Source organism: Pogoniulus pusillus, chromosome 40 (assembly GCF_015220805.1).
Source record: "Pogoniulus pusillus isolate bPogPus1 chromosome 40, bPogPus1.pri, whole genome shotgun sequence".
In the NCBI taxonomy this organism is placed as follows: Eukaryota; Metazoa; Chordata; class Aves; order Piciformes; family Lybiidae; genus Pogoniulus; species Pogoniulus pusillus.
In genome coordinates this window covers 6,034,678-6,053,280 of record NC_087303.1, presented here as the reverse complement: position 1 = coordinate 6,053,280, position 18,603 = coordinate 6,034,678, and the positions used below count along the sequence as shown (strand labels likewise).

General features: G+C 64.5%; 1 protein-coding gene across 1 annotated transcript; it reads right to left on the bottom strand.

Moving 5' to 3' along the window:
• Positions 1-23: 23 nt before the first annotated feature.
• On the bottom strand, positions 24-18,368 carry ARHGAP27 (Rho GTPase activating protein 27). The gene is made up of 16 exons (XM_064174577.1): positions 18,259-18,368; positions 16,941-17,810; positions 11,723-12,160; positions 10,303-10,515; positions 7,998-8,108; positions 7,827-7,894; positions 7,635-7,722; positions 4,448-4,552; positions 4,006-4,104; positions 3,798-3,867; positions 3,522-3,647; positions 2,145-2,243; positions 1,790-1,867; positions 1,533-1,667; positions 682-787; positions 24-595 (listed from the first exon to the last, which is right to left on the bottom strand). Exons 2-16 carry the CDS (start codon positions 17,763-17,765, stop codon positions 418-420), a joined length of 2,739 nt encoding a protein of 912 aa, XP_064030647.1. The 5' UTR covers positions 17,766-17,810; positions 18,259-18,368; the 3' UTR covers positions 24-417.
• Between the last annotated feature and the right edge of the window lie 235 nt (positions 18,369-18,603).

Sequence of the window (18,603 nt, the reverse complement as noted above, 5' to 3'; positions counted from 1 at the left end):
CCCCCATCATCCCCCATCCTCCATCATCCCTCATGCTCCATCCTCCATCATCCCACATCCTTCATCCTCCATCCTCTTACCCATCCCTGCCTGTGCCACAGACCCTGCTGAGATGGGATCCGACCGCAGAGCTCCACTGTCCCCTCTCGCCCGACCAGGACCCCCTCCAACTCCACACACCCTCCGGGGCTCAGCCTCCACAGAGGAGTGGGTGGCAGGGGAGAACAAGGTGCTGCAGGTGCCCCCAGCTCTGGCATCCATCCCTGGAGCTGCACCCCTGAGCCAGCCAGGCCACCAGGCTGCCCTCCACCGCCCCACTGTCCAAAGTGCCACGTGGCCAAGTCCTTCCCCCGAGAGGCTGCTCCTTCATGTCCCCAGCCTCGAGCTTGTCCCCACACGTGTCCCCAGGGTGGGGCTTTAGCCATCGGGGAAGATGTAGCTGTAGTGGTTGAGGATGTGCTCCACCACCTGGTTCTGGAAGACCATGTGCATGGCCATGTTGGCCTCCTCGCCCGCCGGGCGCAGCAGCGTGGGGCCGAAGACGATGGCGACGCTCTGCACCGACATGCGGTTCTCCTCCTTGCACTCGATCACCCTGAGGGGCATGAGGGATGGTGTCACCCAGCCTGTCCCAGCTGGGGCTGGGGAGGGGGGGGACAACGCCACTGAGATGAGCATCACCTGCAGAGGTGGCGGAACAGGACCTTCATGGTGTCGTGGTGGGCAGGCGGCAGGGAGCACACCAGGTCCCGCACGCAGCGGCCTCGCCAGCTCGGGTCCTGCATCTCTGCGGGGGCAGGGAGGGAGGCTGCTGGCTGCAGCGGATGGAGCAGCTGTTCCTGTCCCCCCACCCCCATCACCATCCTCCTCTGCATTGCCATCCCCATCACTGTCCTCATCCTTGTTCCCATCCCTGCTGACATTCCAGCCATGTTGCTGTTTCCATCCTTGTCCTCAGTCCATCCCAACCCATCCTCACCCTTGTTCCCATCCCATGTTGCTGTCTCCATCCTTGTCCCCAGTCCATCCCAAACCATCCTCATCCTTCTTCCCATCCCATGTTGCTGCCTCCATCCTTGTCCCCAGTCCATCCCAACCCATCCTCATCCTCGTTCCCATCCCATCCATGTTGCTGCCTCCATCCTTGTGCCCACTCTGTCCCAACTCATCCTTATCCAGTTCCTGTCCCTGTTTCCACCTTTGTCCCCATCTTTGTTCCTGTCCCCATCCCATCTATCCTGTCCCATGCCATCCCATCCCACACCATCTATCCAATCCCATCTATCTCATCCCATCTATCCTATCCTATCCCATGCCATCCCATCCCATCCCATGCCATCTATCCCATGCCATCCCATTCCATTCCATCCCATCCCATGCCATCCACTCCATCTATCCCATCCCATCTATCTCATCCCATCTATCCTATCCCATTCTATCCCATCCCATGCCGTCTATCCCATGCCATCCCACCCCATCTGTCCCATCCCATCTATCCCACCCCCCCAGCCCAGTGCCTGTGCCAGGCTCACTGATGGCAGCGATGAACTTGTCGAAGTGGCTGAAGGGCACCAGCGGCTCCGGCAGCTCCCTGAAGAAGAGCTTCAGGGCCCCGGTGACCACGTGGATGTCCTCCCAGCGCCCATCATCCAGGTCCAGCTGCTCGTCTGCAGGCCCAGACCAGCACCTCAGGAGGCTCCCAGGGAAGGGGTGAGGGTCCCTGCCCACCCTGCCCTTGGTGGGGGGTATTGCCCTGTTTGCCCCCCGTTGGCACCAGAGGTGACCTTACCGTGCTCCACTTTGTAGCGCAGCTTCTGGATGGTGGCCAGGTTGCCGCTGACCCTGTAGAGGCCATCGATGTCCAGACCTGGCAGAGGATGGGTGTGGAGATGGGCAGAAAGCTCCTGGTTGAGCACAACCTCCCCCCTGCAGTGTGGCACCAGCTGCCAGCAAGAGTGCTTCAAGGTACCCATGCGCCAGCTGGGAGATGGTCACAGCCAGGTGGCACAGGGTGACGGTGACCAATGTGGTTGACAGCAGCCAGCATTGGAATCCCAGGGAAACCAAACCATCACTTTTAGGCTTCCCTCAAAGCTATGCCCCTGCTGGTGCCCCCCAGGTTGTCCCTGTGCCCAGGGTGGTACCTCTCCTCTCCACGGTCTGGATGCACTGCAGCACGAAGCGCGGCACCGTCCCCCGCTCCCGTTCGCACAGCACTGGCAGGGAGCACCCAAAGACCTGATCTGGAAGACCAGAGGGGACTTCAGCGTGGCCAGGTGGCACCCAAGGGATGCCTGCTGGTGGCTCCAGGGTTGGGGACAAGGTGGAGGGTCCCATTCCCACACAACTGTGACACTGAGATGGCCAGAGGTGACAGGACACACGAGTCTGTCACCGAGACGCTGGGTTGGGTGTCCCAAGCCCCTCCCAGCTGCAGCCTCAGCTGTCCCCACCCAACCTTCCAGCCTGGAACACCTCAGGGGGACCCTGAGGCAGCCCCACCCAGGGCACCCACTCTTGCTGTGGCCACCCCCCAGCACTCAGCCTTGAGGCAACTCCATCCTGGTACCCACCCTTGATGTGGCCCCATCCCAGCACCCACCCTTGCTGTAGCTCCATCCTGGGCACCCACTCTTGATGTAACCTCATCCTGGGACCCACCTTAGATGGAGCCTCACCCTAATACCCCAGCACCCACCCTTGGTGCAGCCCCAGCCCCACGTCCATGCTCACTGCAGCCCCAGCCCCACGCCCACACTCGGTGCAGCCCCAGCTCAGCCCCCACACTTGGTGCAGCCCCAGCCCCATGCCCACACTCGCTGCAGCCCCAGCCCCATGCCCACGCTCAGTGCAGCCCCAGCCCCACGCCCACGCTCACTGCAGCCCCAGCCCCAGCCCCACGCTCAGTGCAGCCCCAGCCCCACACCCACACTCGGTGCAGCCCCAGCCCCAGCCCCACGCTCGCTGCAGCCCCAGCCCCACACTCGGTGCAGCCCCAGCCCAGTACCCACGCTCACTGCAGCCCCAGCCCCACGCCCACACTCGCTGCAGCCCCAGCCCAGTACCCACGCTCACTGCAGCCCCATCCCCACGCCCACGCTCACTGCAGCCCCAGCCCCACACCCACACTCGGTGCAGCCCCAGCCCAGTACCCACGCTCACTGCAGCCCCAGCCCCACGCTCGCTGCAGCCCCAGCCCCATGCCCACACTCACTGCAGCCCCAGCCCCATGCCCACGCTCAGTGCAGCCCCAGCCCCACGCCCACGCTCGCTGCAGCCCCAGCCCCACGCCCACGCTCGCTGCAGCCCCAGCCCCACGCTCGCTGCAGCCCCAGCTCATCCCCCACGCTCGGTGCAGCCCCAGCCCAGTACCCACGCTCGCTGCAGCCCCAGCCCCATGCCCACGCTCGGTGCAGCCCCAGCCCAGTACCCACGCTCGCTGCAGCCCCAGCCTCACGCCCACGCTCGCTGCAGCCCCAGCTCAGCCCCCACGCTCGGTGCAGCCCCAGCCCCACGCCCACCCTTGATGTAGCCTCTCTCCCGCAGGGACTGCAGCGTTGGTCTCCTCTGCAGGAACTTGCGGAGCTTGTTGCGCACTCTGCTGACGTCGCTGTCACCGCTGGCACTGCCCACTGCTTGCCCGGGCACTGCCGGACACAGGGCACATGTCGGGGACCACCACCGCGGGGAGCTGGGGGCGCCACCGTCTGCCCACCCCACCCCAGCTGCCTGCTTGATGTCTTCGGTGGTGCCACACTGGTGCCCGTCCCTGTGCCCGTCCCTGTGCCCATGCTCACCTGCCAGCTTCTCCCGCGAGCCAAATTCAGCTCCAGCTTCAGCATCCTCCTCTGCAGGGAGGTCGATGGCCTAGGGAAGGGGCACTGTGAGAGCCCCGTGCCCAGCCCCTGGGTGGCAGGATGCCCGTTCTCAGGGCGGCAGGGTGCCCGTCCCCAGAGGCCGGGTGCCCGCGCTCAGGGTGGCAGGGCAGGGGCAGTGGGTGCTCACCAGCCTGCTGATGCTGTCGGTGATGGCCTTCTGCCAGGCTGTGATGATCTGCTCCGAGTCGTGCTGGATGAGGAACTCGGAGCCCTCCCTGGTCCTCAGCTGCAGGAGCAGAGGGCAGGGGTCAGGGCACGGTTGCCCAGGGCTGGCCACAAGCAGCCAGCTTTGGGGGCCAGGTTGTGGCTGAGAACGGTGCCCAGCTCATCACACTGCTGCTGGCTGGAAGCCTCCTCCCACGAGTGGGGACATCCCCTGGTGACAGTGCCTGGCAGCACAGCCTGTCCATCCCTCTGCTCCCAGCCTGGCAGCACCCCCCCCAGTGTGCCCACCCCACCTTCACCACTGGGGGGACGAAACGGGCAGGTGCTGGCACCACCAGCAGCCCACGGGCCCTCCGTGGACCCCAAGGAGTGACTGCTGCCCCCGTGGCTGTCACCCAGCTCACCTCCAGGACATGCTTCTTGCTGGACTTGTCCTTGCTGGCCCACGCCAGGGTGGCACCGCTCAGCTCCACCGTGTGCTCGGGGGTGGTCAGGGTGCTGGGCTGCCGCTGTGGGAGCAAGGGGACAAGGGTGGCACTGCGGGCACCTGCCCAGAGGGGAAGGGGGACAACGGGGCTGTGGGCTTTCCTCCCCCGGAAAGGCAGGAGGGGCAGCAGAGGGACATCACTGTCCCCTCCCCTGGCACCGGCAGCTCTCCCAGGACCAGGACGCGGTGCTGCCGACGCTGTGGGGTGGGCATTGTGGCCACCAGCTTACAGACAGCCACTGTCACCTCATGGGATGCCCCCAGCCTGCCCGGGGGGGACCCCGGAGGTCTTCAGCTCTAGGGTCCCTCTGGGTGACAGAGAATCACAGCATTGGTTAGGCTGGAAAAGACCTCGAGGGTCGCCAAGTCCAACCTCAGCACCACACCTGCAGGCATGGGGACCCCAACACTGCCCTGGGCAGCCTGGGCCAGGCTTCCCTTTGGGGGAAGAAATTGTTCCTCATGGCCAACCTGAACCTGCCCTGGGGCACCTCGAGGTCATTTCCTCTTCTCCTGTCACTGTTCCCAGGGAGCAGAGCCCAACCCCCCCCCGGCTGCAGCCTCCTCTCAGGGAGCTGCAGAGAGCAATGAGGTCTCCCTCAGCCTCCTCTCCTCCACACTGCACCCCCCCAGCTCCCTCAGCTGCTCCTCCCCAGCTCTCTTCTCCAGACCCTTCCCCTCCTTCCTTGCCCTTCTCTGGCCCTGCTGCAGCCTCTCAATGTCCTTGCAGTGAGGAGCCCAAACCTGCACCCAGGATCCAGCTGTGGCCTCCCCAGTGCCCAGCCCAGGGGCACAATCCCTGCCCTGCTCCTGCTGCCCACTCCATTGCTGAGCCAGACCAGGCTGCTGCTGCCCTCCTTGCCCACCTGGGCACAGCCTGGGCTCATCTTCAGCTGCTCTCACCCAGCCCCCCCAGGGCCTTTTCTGCTGGGCACTTTCAGCCACTCTGCCCCCAGCCTGCAGCATTCCTGAGGCTGCTGGGACCCAGAGGCAGGACCCAGCCCTGGGCCTTGCTGAACCTCATCCCCTTGGCCTCTGCCCAGCCTGGGCAGCTCCCTCTGCACAGCCTCCTGACCCTCCAGCAGACCAAGATTCCCACCCAGCTTGGTGCCATCTGCCAAGTCACTGAGGGTGCCCTGATGCCCTTGCCCAGGTGACTGATGGAGACATTGGAGGCCCCTGAGTGGCTGTCCCCAGGGTGTGGACAGTCCCTTGGGGCTCTGCCAGGTGCCTCCACCGATGCCCCCCTGCTGTCCCCATGCCCCTCTCCCAGCCCCCTTCCAGTCCTGTTTCCCAGGAGGCTGCCCCCAGACACAGCCCTGCACCCACTGCCTGGCAGCGGTGCCAGCACCGTGTGTGCACCCCCGGGGGTGACTCTGTCCCCTCTGCTTCCCCTGCCAGCATCACCACAGGATGTTGCAAGACCCATGGCAGCTTCTGCATCCGGGCAGCAGGGGCTGGATGCCAGAGGGGGCTGGGTGCTGGGGGGGCTGGGTGCCAGTGGGTGCTGAGTGCTGGGGGGGCTGGGTGCCAGTGGGTGCTGAGTGCTGGGGGGGGCTGGGTGTCAGTGGGTGCTAGGGGAATTGGGAGCTGGTGGGAGTGGATTCCAGTGAGTGCTGGGGGTGCTGGGTGCCAGTGGGTGCTGAGTGCTGGGGGGGGGCTGGGTGTCAGTGGGTGCTAGGGGAATTGGGAGCTGGTGGGAGTGGATTCCAGTGAGTGCTGGGGGTGCTGGGTGCCAGTGGGTGCTGAGTGCTGGGGGGGGCTGGGTGTCAGTGGGTGCTAGGGGAATTGGGAGCTGGTGGGAGTGGATTCCAATGAGTGCTGCAGGGGCTGGGTGCTGGGGGGGCTGGGTGCCAGCAGGTGCTAGGGGAATTGGGAGTGGATTCCAGTGGGTGCTGGAGGGGCTGGGTGCTGGTGGGGGCTGGGTGTCAGTGGGTGCTACGGGAGTTGGGTGCTGGTAGGAGTAGATTTCAGTGGGTGCTGGAGGGGCTGGGTGCTGGTGAGGGCTGGGTGTCAGTGGGTGCTAGAGGAGTTGGGTGCTGGTAGGAGTAGATTCCAGTGGGTGCTGGAGGGGCTGGGTGCTGGTGAGGGCTGGGTGTCAGTGGGTGCTAGAGGAGTTGGGTGCTGGTAGGAGTAGATTCCAGTGGGTGCTGGAGGGGCTGGGTGCTGGTGAGGGCTGGGTGTCAGTGGGTGCTAGAGGAGTTGGGTGCTGGTAGGAGTAGATTTCAGTGGGTGCTGGAGGGGCTGGGTGCTGGTGAGGGCAGGGTGTCAGTGGGTACTGGGGGGCTGGTGGGTGCTGCAAGGTCTGGGTGCCAGTGGGTGCTGGGCGTGCTGGGTGCTGGTGGGTACTGGGGGCTGGTGGGGGCTGGGGGCTGGATGGGCACCACTTCCTTCTCACCCCAGTGTCTTGCCAGCAGCTCAGGTGCCACGCAGGAGGTGTGGAGCACATCTGCTGGTGCGTGGGGACCCAGACCAGTACTGGGTGATGGGTGCTGACCCTGTCCTGTGGGTGCCGGCTCCATCCCGTGGGTCCTGGACTCACCCTGCAGGTGCTAATCCTGTCTTTGTGTGTCCTTGCCCTCTCTCATGGGTCCTGGCCCTCTCCCATGGGTGCTGGCTCTGTCCCATGGGTGCTGGCTCTGTCCCATGGGTGCTGGCCCCCTCCCATGGGTGCTGGCTCTGTCCCATGGGTGCTGGCTCTGTCCCATGGGTCCTGGCTCTGTCCCATGGGTGCTGGCTCTGTCCCATGGGTGCTGGCCCCCTCTCATGGATCCTGGCTCTGTCCCATGGATGCTGGCTCTGTCCCATGGGTGCTGGCCCCCTCCCATGGGTGCTGGCTCTGTCCCATGGGTGCTGGCCCCCTCCCATGGGTGCTGGCTCTGTCCCATGGGTGCTGACCCCCTCCCATGGGTGCTAGCTCAGTCCCATGTGTGCTGGCCCCATCTCACAGGTGCTGGCCTCATCCCATGAGTTCTGACCCCCTCCCATGAATGCTGGCCCCATCCCACGGGTGCTGGCCCCATCCCACGGGTTCTGGCCCCCCTCCACGGGTGCTGGTCCTGTCCCCCGGGTGCTGGCCCCAGCGAGGCCGTTGGGGCTCTTACCAAGGCAGCAGCTGCTGAGTGCTTGGAGTCCTTGAAGAAGGTGAGGATCCTTCCCTCCAGCACGGTCCAGGAGGAGCTCCAGTTCTTCCTGGGGAGCAGAGTGGGGTCACAGAGGGGGACAGCCCAGCCCCTGTGCCCTCTGTGCCCCCGGGGCTGCCCTCCCTGGCGCTGGGGAGCGCAGGCAGTGCTCACCGGAGCCGCTTGCCCCTGTCCATGGTCTTGGCGCGGTGCAGCATCCCTGCCTTCTCCAGGCCTCTCAGCTGCAGGGCAGAGCAGGGGCTCAGCGCTGCCCCCTGCCCTCCCCGCTGCGGGGCTGGGGAAGCAGGGCTGGGGAAGCTGCCCCTCCCCAGGGTGGGTGCTCACCTTCTCCTCCTTGAGCCCCGGGGACGGTGGCACAGTGCTGTGCCAGGCCCAGAGCCCACTGTCCTGGCTGGAGCTGCTGCTGGTCCGGTTGTGGCAGCCACCTGCTGGCACCTGGGTGGGGGCAGAGGGAAGGAGGAGTGGGTGATGCCCGAGGTGCCCGTGCTGGATGGGGGCTGGGCTTTGCACCCACTGCACCCTGCAGTCCCTGTCTGCTACTTCTGGGGTCCTGTGAGGGTGCTCCTGTGCCAGGCAGACATCCCTGTCCCCACTGCTGTCCCTGACCATATCCCATCCCTGTCCCCACTGCTGTCTCTGTCCATATCCCATCCCTGTCCCCACTGCTGTCCCTGTCCATATCCCACCCCTGTCCCCACTGCTGTCCCTGTCCATATCCCACCCCTGTCCTCATTTCTGTCCCTGTCCATATCCCGTCCCTGTCCCCACTGCTGTCCCTGACCATATCCCATCCCTGTCCCCACTGCTGTCCCTGACCATATCCCATCCCTGTCCCCACTGCTGTCTCTGTCCATATCCCATCCCTGTCCCCACTGCTGTCTCTGTCCATATCCCATCCCTGTCCCCACTGCTGTCCCTGTCCATATCCCACCCCTGTCCTCACTGCTGTCCCTGTCCATATCCCACCCCTGTCCTCATTTCTGTCCCTGTCCATATCCCACCCCTGTCCTCACTGCTGTCCCTGTCCATATCCCACCCCTGTCCTCATTGCTGTCCCTGTCCATATCCCATCCCTGTCCTCACTGCTGTTCCTGTCCATATCCCACCCCTGTCCTCATTGCTGTCCCTGTCCATATCCCATCCCTGTCCTCATTGCTGTCCCTGTCCATATCCCATCCTTGTCCTCACTGCTGTCCCTGTCCATATCCCATCCCTGTCCCCACTGCTGTCCCTGTCCATATCCCACCCCTGTCCCCATTGCTGTCCCTGTCCATATCCCATCCCTGTCCTCATTGCTGTCCCTGTCCATATCCCATCCCTGTCCTCACTGCTGTTCCTGTCCATATCCCACCCCTGTCCCCACTGCTGTCCCTGTCCATATCCCATCCTTGTCCTCACTGCTGTCCCTGTCCATATCCCATCCCTGTCCCCACTGCTGTCCCTGTCCATATCCCATCCCTGTCCTCACTGCTGTTCCTGTCCATATCCCACCCCTGTCCCCACTGCTGTCCCTGTCCATATCCCACCCCTGTCCTCATTGCTGTCCCTGTCCATATCCCATCCCTGTCCCCACTGCTGTCCCTGTCCATATCCCACCCCTGTCCTCATTGCTGTCCCTGTCCATATCCCACCCCTGTCCCCACTGCTGTCCCTGTCCATATCCCACCCCTCTCCTCACTGCTGTCCCTGTCCATATCCCGTCCCTGTCCTCACTGCTGTCCCTGTCCATATCCCATCCCTGTCCCCACTGCTGTCCCTGTCCATATCCCATCCCTGTCCTCACTGCTGTCCCTGTCCATATCCCATCCCTGTCCTCACTGCTGTCCCTGTCCATATCCCGTCCCTGTCCTCACTGCTGTCCCTGTCCATATCCCACCCCTGTCCTCACTGCTGTCCCTGTCCATATCCCATCCCTGTCCTCACTGCTGTCCCTGTCCATATCCCATCCCTGTCCTCACTGCTGTCCCTGTCCATATCCCACCCCTGTCCTCACTGCTGTCCCTGTCCATATCCCGTCCCTGTCCTCACTGCTGTCCCTGTCCATATCCCATCCCTGTCCTCACTGCTGTCCCTGTCCATATCCCATCCTTGTCCTCACTGCTGTCCCTGTCCATATCCCACCCCTGTCCTCACTGCTGTCCCTGTCCATATCCCATCCTTGTCCTCACTGCTGTCCCTGTCCATATCCCACCCCTGTCCTCACTGCTGTCCCTGTCCATATCCCGTCCCTGTCCTCACTGCTGTCCCTGTCCATATCCCATCCTTGTCCTCACTGCTGTCCCTGTCCATATCCCACCCCTGTCCCCACTGCTGTCCCTGTCCATATCCCACCCCTGTCCTCACTGCTGTCCCTGTCCATATCCCGTCCCTGTCCTCACTGCTGTCCCTGTCCATATCATCATCTCCAACCTTGCTCCCATCCATCTCCATCACCCTGTCTGTATCCCATCCCCTTTCCCATCCATGTCCCTATACTGTCCCCATCTCAATCCCTGCTCCTCTTCCTAGCCTTGTCCCCATCTCCATCTCTGTCTCCACCTCCATTTAGATCTCCATCTCCACCCCCATCTCCATCAGTGTTCTTATCCCTATGCCCATCCTCATTCCCAACCCCTCCCTGTCCCTGTACCGTGTCAGAGGTGCAGTGCTCAGGGCAGACGATGGCTCCCTCGGGGTGGCTGTGCCGGTGCCAGCCCTGGGGGCTGCCCAGCTCCTCAGGGTGCCTCGGGGACAGGGAGAGAGCAGACCCATGGTCATAGGAGCCCATGGGTGAGTAGTCCTCAGCACAGGCCTCCAGCTCCTCTGGAGACAGGTTGGGATAGTCTGCTTCTGGGGTGGGTGGCTGCAGGGAAGAGTCAGGTCAAGCCCTCGTGTGCCACCAAGAGCAGTCCCACACCAAGGCCATGGCTAGCCCAGGTGGGGGCTGCTCCATCACCATCATCTTCATCTCCAGCCCCATCTCTGTCTCTGTCCTGATCTCCATTTCTGCCTCTGTCTCATTCTCCATCCTTATCCTCATCTCTACCCCTGTCTCCATCTCCATCCCCAAGCCCATTCTCATCCCAGTCTCCATCCTTATCTCCATCTTTGCCTCTATTTCTGTCTTTATCCTCATCTCCATCTCTATCCTCCTTCCCGTTCTTCTCTCCAAGCCTGTCTTCATCTCTGCCTCCATCTCTATCTTTGTTTCCATCTCTGTCCCCTCTCCTCTCCTCTCCATCTCTGTCTCCCTGTCCATTTCTCCATCTCATCTCCATTGCCACCCTGATCTCAGTTTTGATCTTGACTTTCAACCCTATCTCCACCTCTATCTCCATGTCCATGTCCATCTCCATCTCCATCTCCATATCTATCTTCCATCCCTATCTCCATTCCCATCACCATCCACCTCCATCTCCATCATATCTCCATTTGTATCCTCATTCCCATTGCTGCTTGTGTCCATCTCTGTCTCTCTCTCATCTCTGTTCTGATCTCTGTCTTGATCTTTACCTCCATCTCCACCTCCACCTCCATCTCCATCTCATCTCCATCTTCACCTCCATCTCCACCTTCATCTCCATCTTCACCTCCATCTTCACTTCCATCTCCACCTCCATCTCCATCTTCACCTCCATCTCCACCTCCATCTCCATCCCCATCCCCATCTCCATCTCCATCTCCATCTCCATCTCCATCTTCACCTCCATCCCCCATCCCCACCTCCACCTTCACCTCCATCTCCACCTCCATCTCCATCCCCATCCCCATCTCCATCTCCATCTCTATCTTCACCTCCATCCCCCATCCCCACCTCCACCTTCACCTCCATCTCCATCTCTATCTCCACCTCCATCTCCCATCCCCACCTCAAACCTTCACCTCCATCTCCACCTTCATCTCCATCCTCATCTCTACCTCCACCTCCATCCTCACCTCCCCCTCCACCTCTACCTCCATCCCCATCCTCATCCCTACCTCCACCCCCACCTCCCCCTCCATCCCCACCCCCACCTCCACCTCCCCCCGATCTCCACCCCCTTCCCCTCCCCCCCCGGCCGTGTGCTCACCCTCTGCTCCATGGCCCCGTCCCACCTCCCCCGGGGCTGCCTGTCCCGGGCCGTGTCGGCGGCGCCGGGGGGGTCCCAGGAGGTCTCCCCTGTGCGTGGGTTGTAGAAGAAGGGCTGCCCACTGCCCTCGTCCACGTACTGGTCCCAGTCGGTGGGCTCGGGGCTGCGGGCGGGCGAGGAGCTGGGCGAGGCGCTGAGGCTCACTGCGTCCTCTGCCTGCCCGAAGGGGCAGTCCCAGGTGGTCTCTCCCGTGCCAGGGTTGTAGTAGAACAGGAGTCCACTCTCCGCGTCCCTGTGGGTCTCCCAGTCCCACACCGAGCTCGGGGCTTCCTCGGGGGCCGAGCTGCTGGAGGCAGCAGCAGCAGCAGCAGCTTCTTCCTGCAGCTCCAGGAGGTTGAGGTAGATGGGTGCTGGGGGCTCCTCCGGCTCCTTGCGTGCCTGCAGGGCACACCAGGGCTCAGCTGGCAGCGGATGGCCGCGCTGAGCCCTGGGGCAGGGCTGCCGCTGGTGGCGTTCCCGGGATGTCCCCATGGTGGTACCCGGGATGGGGGATGGGGGATGGGTGAGGGTAGGGTGTCCCTGCCCATGGCAGGGGGGTTGGAACCAGATGATCCTTGCGGTCCCTTCCAACCCTGACTGATTCTGTGGTCCTGCCCTGCCCTGGCTGCTGGAACGTTTTGTGCCCAGCAGGCACCTGAGGCACCCTCTCGCGTGGGACAGGAGCTGCAGGGCGCTGTGGATGGCCAGGCAGTGGAGGAGGGCACCTGCAGCACCCACACTGGGGCAGGGAGCATCCAGCTGGCAGAGAAGGTGGGAGTCTGGCCTGGGCACACGGAGAGAGTTTGGACTTGGGGCACTATGGCCCTGGTGTCAGCACCCACATCACCACCCCCCCGGGATCTGCACCCAGGGCATCAGCTCCCAGCACTGGTGCCCATGGCATCTGCACCCAGGGCATCAGCCCCCAGCACTGGAGCCCATGGCATCTGCACACAGGGCATCAGCTCCCAGCACTGGTGCCCATGGCATCTGCACACAGGGCATCAGCTCCCAGCACTGGAGCCCATGGCATCTGCACACAGGGCATCAGCTCCCAGCACTGGTGCCCATGGCATCTGCACACAGGGCATCAGCTCCCAGCACTGGTGCCCATGGCATCTGCACTTCCATCACCAGCACTCACATTGTTGGCATCAGCACCCAGCACACACACCCACGGCGTCAGCACCCACATGGCCTGCACGCAGCACACTGGCATCAGCACCCAGCATTGCACCCACACCACCTGCACCCAAAGTGCTGGCACCCAAACCACCACCAACCCCAGCAGCTGCAGCCCCAGCACCCCCACATGCCCACCAGCTGCATGCCCAACCTCTGCCATCTGCAACCCAGCACCCACCTCCCTGCCATCAGCACCCTCAACACCAGCACCCTGGCACACATGCAACCCCCACACCAACTGCACCCCCAGCCTCTGGCCTCACATTGCCACCACCCAGCCCACCAGCACCCAGCCCACTGGCACCCATCCCACCAGCACCCAGCACCCAGTCCACCAGCACCCAGCCCGCTGGCACCCAGCACCCACTTCACCAGCACCTAGCACCCAGAACCCACTTCACCAGCACCCAGATCACTATCAGCACCCAGCCCACCAGAACCCAGCACCCAGTCCACCAGCACCCAGCCCACTGGCACCCAGCCCACCAGCACCCAGCACCCAGTCCACCAGCACCCAGCCCACTGGCACCCAGTCCACCAGCACCCAGCCTACCAGCACCAGCATCCAGCCCACTGGCACCCAGCACCCACTTCACCAGCACCCAGATCACCACCAGCACCCAGCCCACCAGCACATACATCACTGGCACTTGCACCCACTCCACCAGCACCCAGCCCACTACTAGCAGCCACAATACAGCACCCACAGCACCAGCCCCCAGCCCCCTCAGTGCCAGCCTGCACAGCAGCCCCTGCACCCTGAGCCCCTGCAGACACCGACAGCCTCACCACCACAGCCCAAAATAAGGCCCTGAGCACCCCTGGGTGGCTTCCTGTCTGCCTTCCCCCCCCCCTCACCTCCCCGGGGCTGCTGTGGGTGAGGGGACAGCTGCCCTGGGGCTGGGTGGCCATGGGCTAGGTGGCTGCTGGCAGAGAGCCTCCTGCTGGCACACTTTGCTCTCCCTCCCCGGGTTTACAGCCCTACAGCCTCCCTCCGACAGCCTCGGGGACAAAGTCCCCCCCTGCCCCTTCCTGTCACCCTGGGGTGGGGGAGAACAGCGAGGGAAGTGTCCCTGGGGACGGCATGGGGGTGGGGGAGGGGGCAGCAGGCTGAATGTCCCCAGGTCCACCCTGCCACCTGCCCCCCTGCCACCTCACACCCCCCTGCCACGCTGAGCAGGGCCAGAAGCCCAGCACCAGAGCTCACCTCGGGCACAAGGCACATGGGGGTGCCCAGGGGGAACCCCCAGCACCGAGCCCCCCCCCCCCCAGCACCTCCTACCCTCCCGGGGGTGCATACCCAAAGGTTCCTCTCCCCTGAGCGGGGCTGGGCGCCCCTCACCGCTTCGGGATGGGCATCTTGGCACCCACCAGTGCCCGGTGCCACCTCCACAGCACAAACACCCGAGGGGAAATCTGGGAGGGCGCTTGGGAGGGAGGGGGTGACCCTCACCACCCCCCCCCTCCCCGTGTCTGTGGGCACCCATGGGTGCTGCCTACCTTCCCCAAGTGCAGCAGCCGCGACACCCTGCTGCGGGAGCGCTGCAGAGCTCCTGATGCCCGCTCAGCCATGGCCGTGGGCAGCCAGGGCCGGGGGGCAGCGGCAGGGGGCACCCAGAGGCTGCCCTGCGCTGGGCCTCGCTGCGCTTCCTGCCGGGGTGCAGGCAGCGGAAGAGCCTCCTGGGGACGGCGGAATCAGCTGCTGCTGGGGGGGAGTCACCCCCACCCCGGCACCCTGGCACCCTGGCACCCGAGGCTGTGGAGCTGGAGTGGCACCGGCACAGTGCTCTGCCAGGGATGCAGCTGGAGCTGACTGGGAGTCTCCCCCCTGGCTCAGGTTGGCTCAGCTGGCACCCTGCTGCCCCACCAGCAGTGGCACAGGGATGAAGTGAATGGGGCTGGATGCCCCACCCCCAGCAAGAGGATGGCACCATCCCAGCTGCCAGGCTGGTGCATGAGCACGGTGGGCAGGATGAGGCCACCACAGCACTGCTACTGCTGCCACTGGTTGGGTTTGGGGCTGGTTGGTTTGGTGCCAGTTTGGGTTGGGTCTCTGTGAGTTGGTTTGGTGCTGGTTGGGTTTGGTGCCAGTTTGGGTTGGGTCTCTGTGAGTTGGTTTGGTGCTGGTTGGATTTGGTGCCAGTTTGGTTTGGGGCTCTTTGAGTTTGGGTTTGGGGCTGGGTGGCTTTGGGGCTGCTTGGGTTTGGTGCCAGTTTGGTTTGGGGCTCTTTGAGTTTGGGTTTGGGGCTGGGTGGCTTTGGGGCTGGTTTGGTGCCTGTTTAGTTTGGGGCTCTTTGAGTTTGGGTTTGGGGCTGGGTGGCTTTGGGGCTGGTTTGGTGCCAGTTTGGTTTGGGGCTCTTTGAGTTTGGGTTTGGGGCTGGGTGGCTTTGGGGCTGGTTTGGTGCCGGTTTGGTGCCAGTTTGGTTTGGGGCTCTTTGAGCTTGGGTTTGGAGCTGGGTGGCTTTGGGGCTGCTTGGGTTTGGTGCCAGTTTGGTTTGGGGCTCTTTGAGTTTGGGTTTGGGGCTGGGTGGCTTTGGGGCTGGTTTGGTGCCAGTTTGGTTTGGGGCTCTTTGAGTTTGAGTTTGGGGCTGGGTGGCTTTGGGGCTGGTTTGGTGCCAGTTTGGTTTGGGGCTCTTTGAGTTTGGGTTTGGGGCTGGGTGGCTTTGGGGCTGGTTTGGTGCCAGTTTGGTTTGGGGCTCTTTGAGTTTGCTGTTGGTTTGGGTCTGGTTGGGTTTGGTGCCCATTGGGTTTGGTGCTGGTTGGATTTGATGCCCGTTGGGTTTGGGGATCTTTGGTGTTGGTTTGGTGCTGCTTGGGCTTGGGGCTGTTTGGGCTGGGGCAGGGGCAGGGTGAAGCTCCAGGGATGGCACTGGGGTTGGGGACCACACTGAGACTTCCTGGGTGAGGGTCAGTGGCTTTGGGTGTCCAAAGAGCACCAGGGGTTAATCTGACACAGCCAAGGCCACAGGGTGCCAAATGAAGTGGGCACCAGGTTCCCCCCACTACCTTCCTTCTAGCAAAACACCCTCTGGGGGTCACAATCCCTCGAGCTTGCCTTCAAGTGGGGGATGCCAGGTCTGGGAGTGCTGTGAGTGCCAGGGGTTACCCCAGAGGGAGATGCTGGGGTGGGGAGAGGACAAGGCCCTGGCACTCCCCCTCTGCTGTCACCATCTCACCCCTCTGTGCCCCATCCCCTGTGCTGGTGGAAGTCAAGCAGCCAGGGGACAATCCCCACCCTTGGGTGCCCCCCACCAGAGGGGTGCAGCGAGCAGCCCTGGGGGATGCAGGGAAGGGACCCTTCCTACTTACTGCTGCGGGGTGAGCGTGGGTTTTGGGGTGCAGGAGGTGCCCACCGCGGCTGGCGTGCACCCGGCACCCACCTTCGGCCCTGGGTGCTGTGCCCGGGTGCCACCCGCCCCAGGGAGGAGCTGCTCTGCTTCCCTGTTAACCCTTTCTGCCCCCTCTCACCCCAGAACGCTGCTGGGACTGGCTCCGGGACCCCCTCAGACAGCCACGGGTGGCACCAACCACTCCCCCCCCTCCCTACAAGGGACCGCGGGCATCGCTGGGGTCTGCACCCCGCTGGGACGTTTCTGGGTTGGGGGGTGAGGAGAGATGGGGGTTGGGAGCACCCAGGCCAGCCCATGGGGATGGGGAAACTGAGGCAGGGGGCAGGGAAGCTGAACAAGGAAGGTGCCCAGGGTGGGAACGCGAGGTGGGGGTCACTCACCCTCCCCCCACGGTGGTAATTGCTGGTATGGGGAGGGTGTCCCACAGGATTGCCCCACGGGGCCGGCTTGAGGGGGAACTTGGAGGTCTTGGTGGTGGCAGCAATGCCAGGGGGCCCCTGGGTGCCACCTCACCCCGTACTGGGGATCGCGGGGCAGTGGCAGGGGGCATCGAATCAGGCAGGGCACACAGGCGTCCTGCCCCCTGCCCCCTCTCCCAGCTCCGCGGCGCTGCCCTTAGGGACAGCAGGGGGATGGCACCGTACCTGAGTCGCATGGCCGGACCCTGGGCACCTCCTGGCCACCTCCTTGTCCTGCCCGGGGGCGTAGAGGGTCTCGGAGCGGCTCTTGCCAAGCGGGCGAGCATGTCCTGGAGGGTCCGCACACAACCCTGTGGTGGTGGCACCGTGCGGGGCCGGTGTCACCCGTGCCAGGTCATCCAGGGAGTGCGAGGGTCGCACGGGCTCAGCGGGGTGCGGGCTTAGTCCTGGGGGGACCCGAAAAGAGCTGAGTGCTGGTGGTGAGTCCCTCCTGGGCACTGAGTCCCTCCTGGGCACCGAGTCCCTCCTGAGTACCGAGTCCCCTCTGGGCACCGAATCCTTCCTGGGCACCGAATCCTTCCTGGGCACCGAGTCCCTTCTGAGTACCGAGTCCACTCTGGGCACTGAATCCTTCCTGGGCACCGAATCCTTCCTGGGCACCGAGTCCTTCCTGGGCACCGAGTCCTTCCTGGGCGCCGAGCATCCTCCAGCCGGCTCTTTGCCCTCGGTGGCACCGACGAACCGATACTCGTAGGCTGGTGGCTGCGGGGGGCTGAGCGGTGCCGGCTCCGTCCCGACGTGTGCCGGCGGCGGGGGGTCACGCGTGGCCGGGGTGGCGATGGGGGGCAGCTCCTTCACGTACTGGGCAGGGATGTAGAAGGGCCGAGCGTCGCCGCTCCGCCGGACGTGCCACCAGTGGTGGTTGGTCCTCTTGAGCAGGACGTAGCGCTCGTTGGGCTTGATGGAGACCAAGGTGCCGTCCTTGGCTCGGTACTCGAAGCCGTACTCCACCAGCACCAGCGCCTCCTCCGCCGGCATCGCCGCCTCCATGGCCGCCTGGCACCGCCGCCTGGCACCGCCGCCTGGCACCGCTGCCTGCGGGACACGGCGTGGGGCAAAGGCTGAGGGCAGCTCCCGCCCCGGGTGAGCGGAGCCCCCGGGGGAGGTGAGTTAGGAGATCTCCATCGAGCTCCGGCGCCGTGCGGCCGTTCCTTGAGCCACCCACACCGGCCCGGAGCAGCCCTGGGGTCACCACGGCCGCCCCGGAGTCCCGGAGTCCCGGAGCCCCGGAGGAGTCCCGGAGCCCCGGAGGAGTCCCGGGATCTCAGCGTTCAGGGGGTGGGGGTGGTGTTGGAAGTGACCTCTGGATCCCACCCGGGCCACCCTCACCCTGCTAGGACCGGATCCCCGGGGGCAGGCCACGCAGGAGGGCGTCCAGGCGGCTGCGGAGGGTCCCTGGACGAGTCTCCAGCCTGCCCTCGCCCGCTGAGCTCAAGCCCCCAGAGCAAGCAAGCCCCCGGGCCGCCGAGCCCCCCGAGCTCACCTGCAGGCGGTGCCGGGGCGCAGCGGGGGCGGCAGGGCGCTCGGTGCCGCTCCTGCCCGCCTTGGGCTGGTCCCGACTCGCCCTGGTTTCCTGCCGACGCCTCGCCGAAATTGGGGCCGGGCTCCGCTGCTCTTAGGTGCCCTGGCCCCTGGCTGCGGGAGAGGGGCGGCGGTGGGGGCCCGGCCGGCTTCCTCCCCTGGGCTGGGAGGGAAGGGACGGTGGCGGAGGGGACCGGAGCCGCCCGGCCGAGGAAACGGCTCCTCGGGAGGTTCCTGCCGCAGGAAGGGCCCTGCCCCGCCGCTGAGCTGGGATCTGCCGCCGCTGCCGGATCCGGCATGGCCTCCC

Coding starts and splice junctions, on each gene's coding strand:
- ARHGAP27 (XM_064174577.1), bottom strand. CDS start 17,765: ATGGAGGCGGCGATGCCGGCGGAGGAGGCGCTGGTGCTGGTGGAGTAC. Junction 12,161..16,940: donor GGTCCGGCCATGCGACTCAG/GTACGGTGCCAT, acceptor TGTGCCCTGCAG/GCACGCAAGGAGCCGGAGGA. Junction 8,109..10,302: donor AGCACTGCACCTCTGACACG/GTACAGGGACAG, acceptor GCCCCCACCCAG/GTGCCAGCAGGTGGCTGCCA.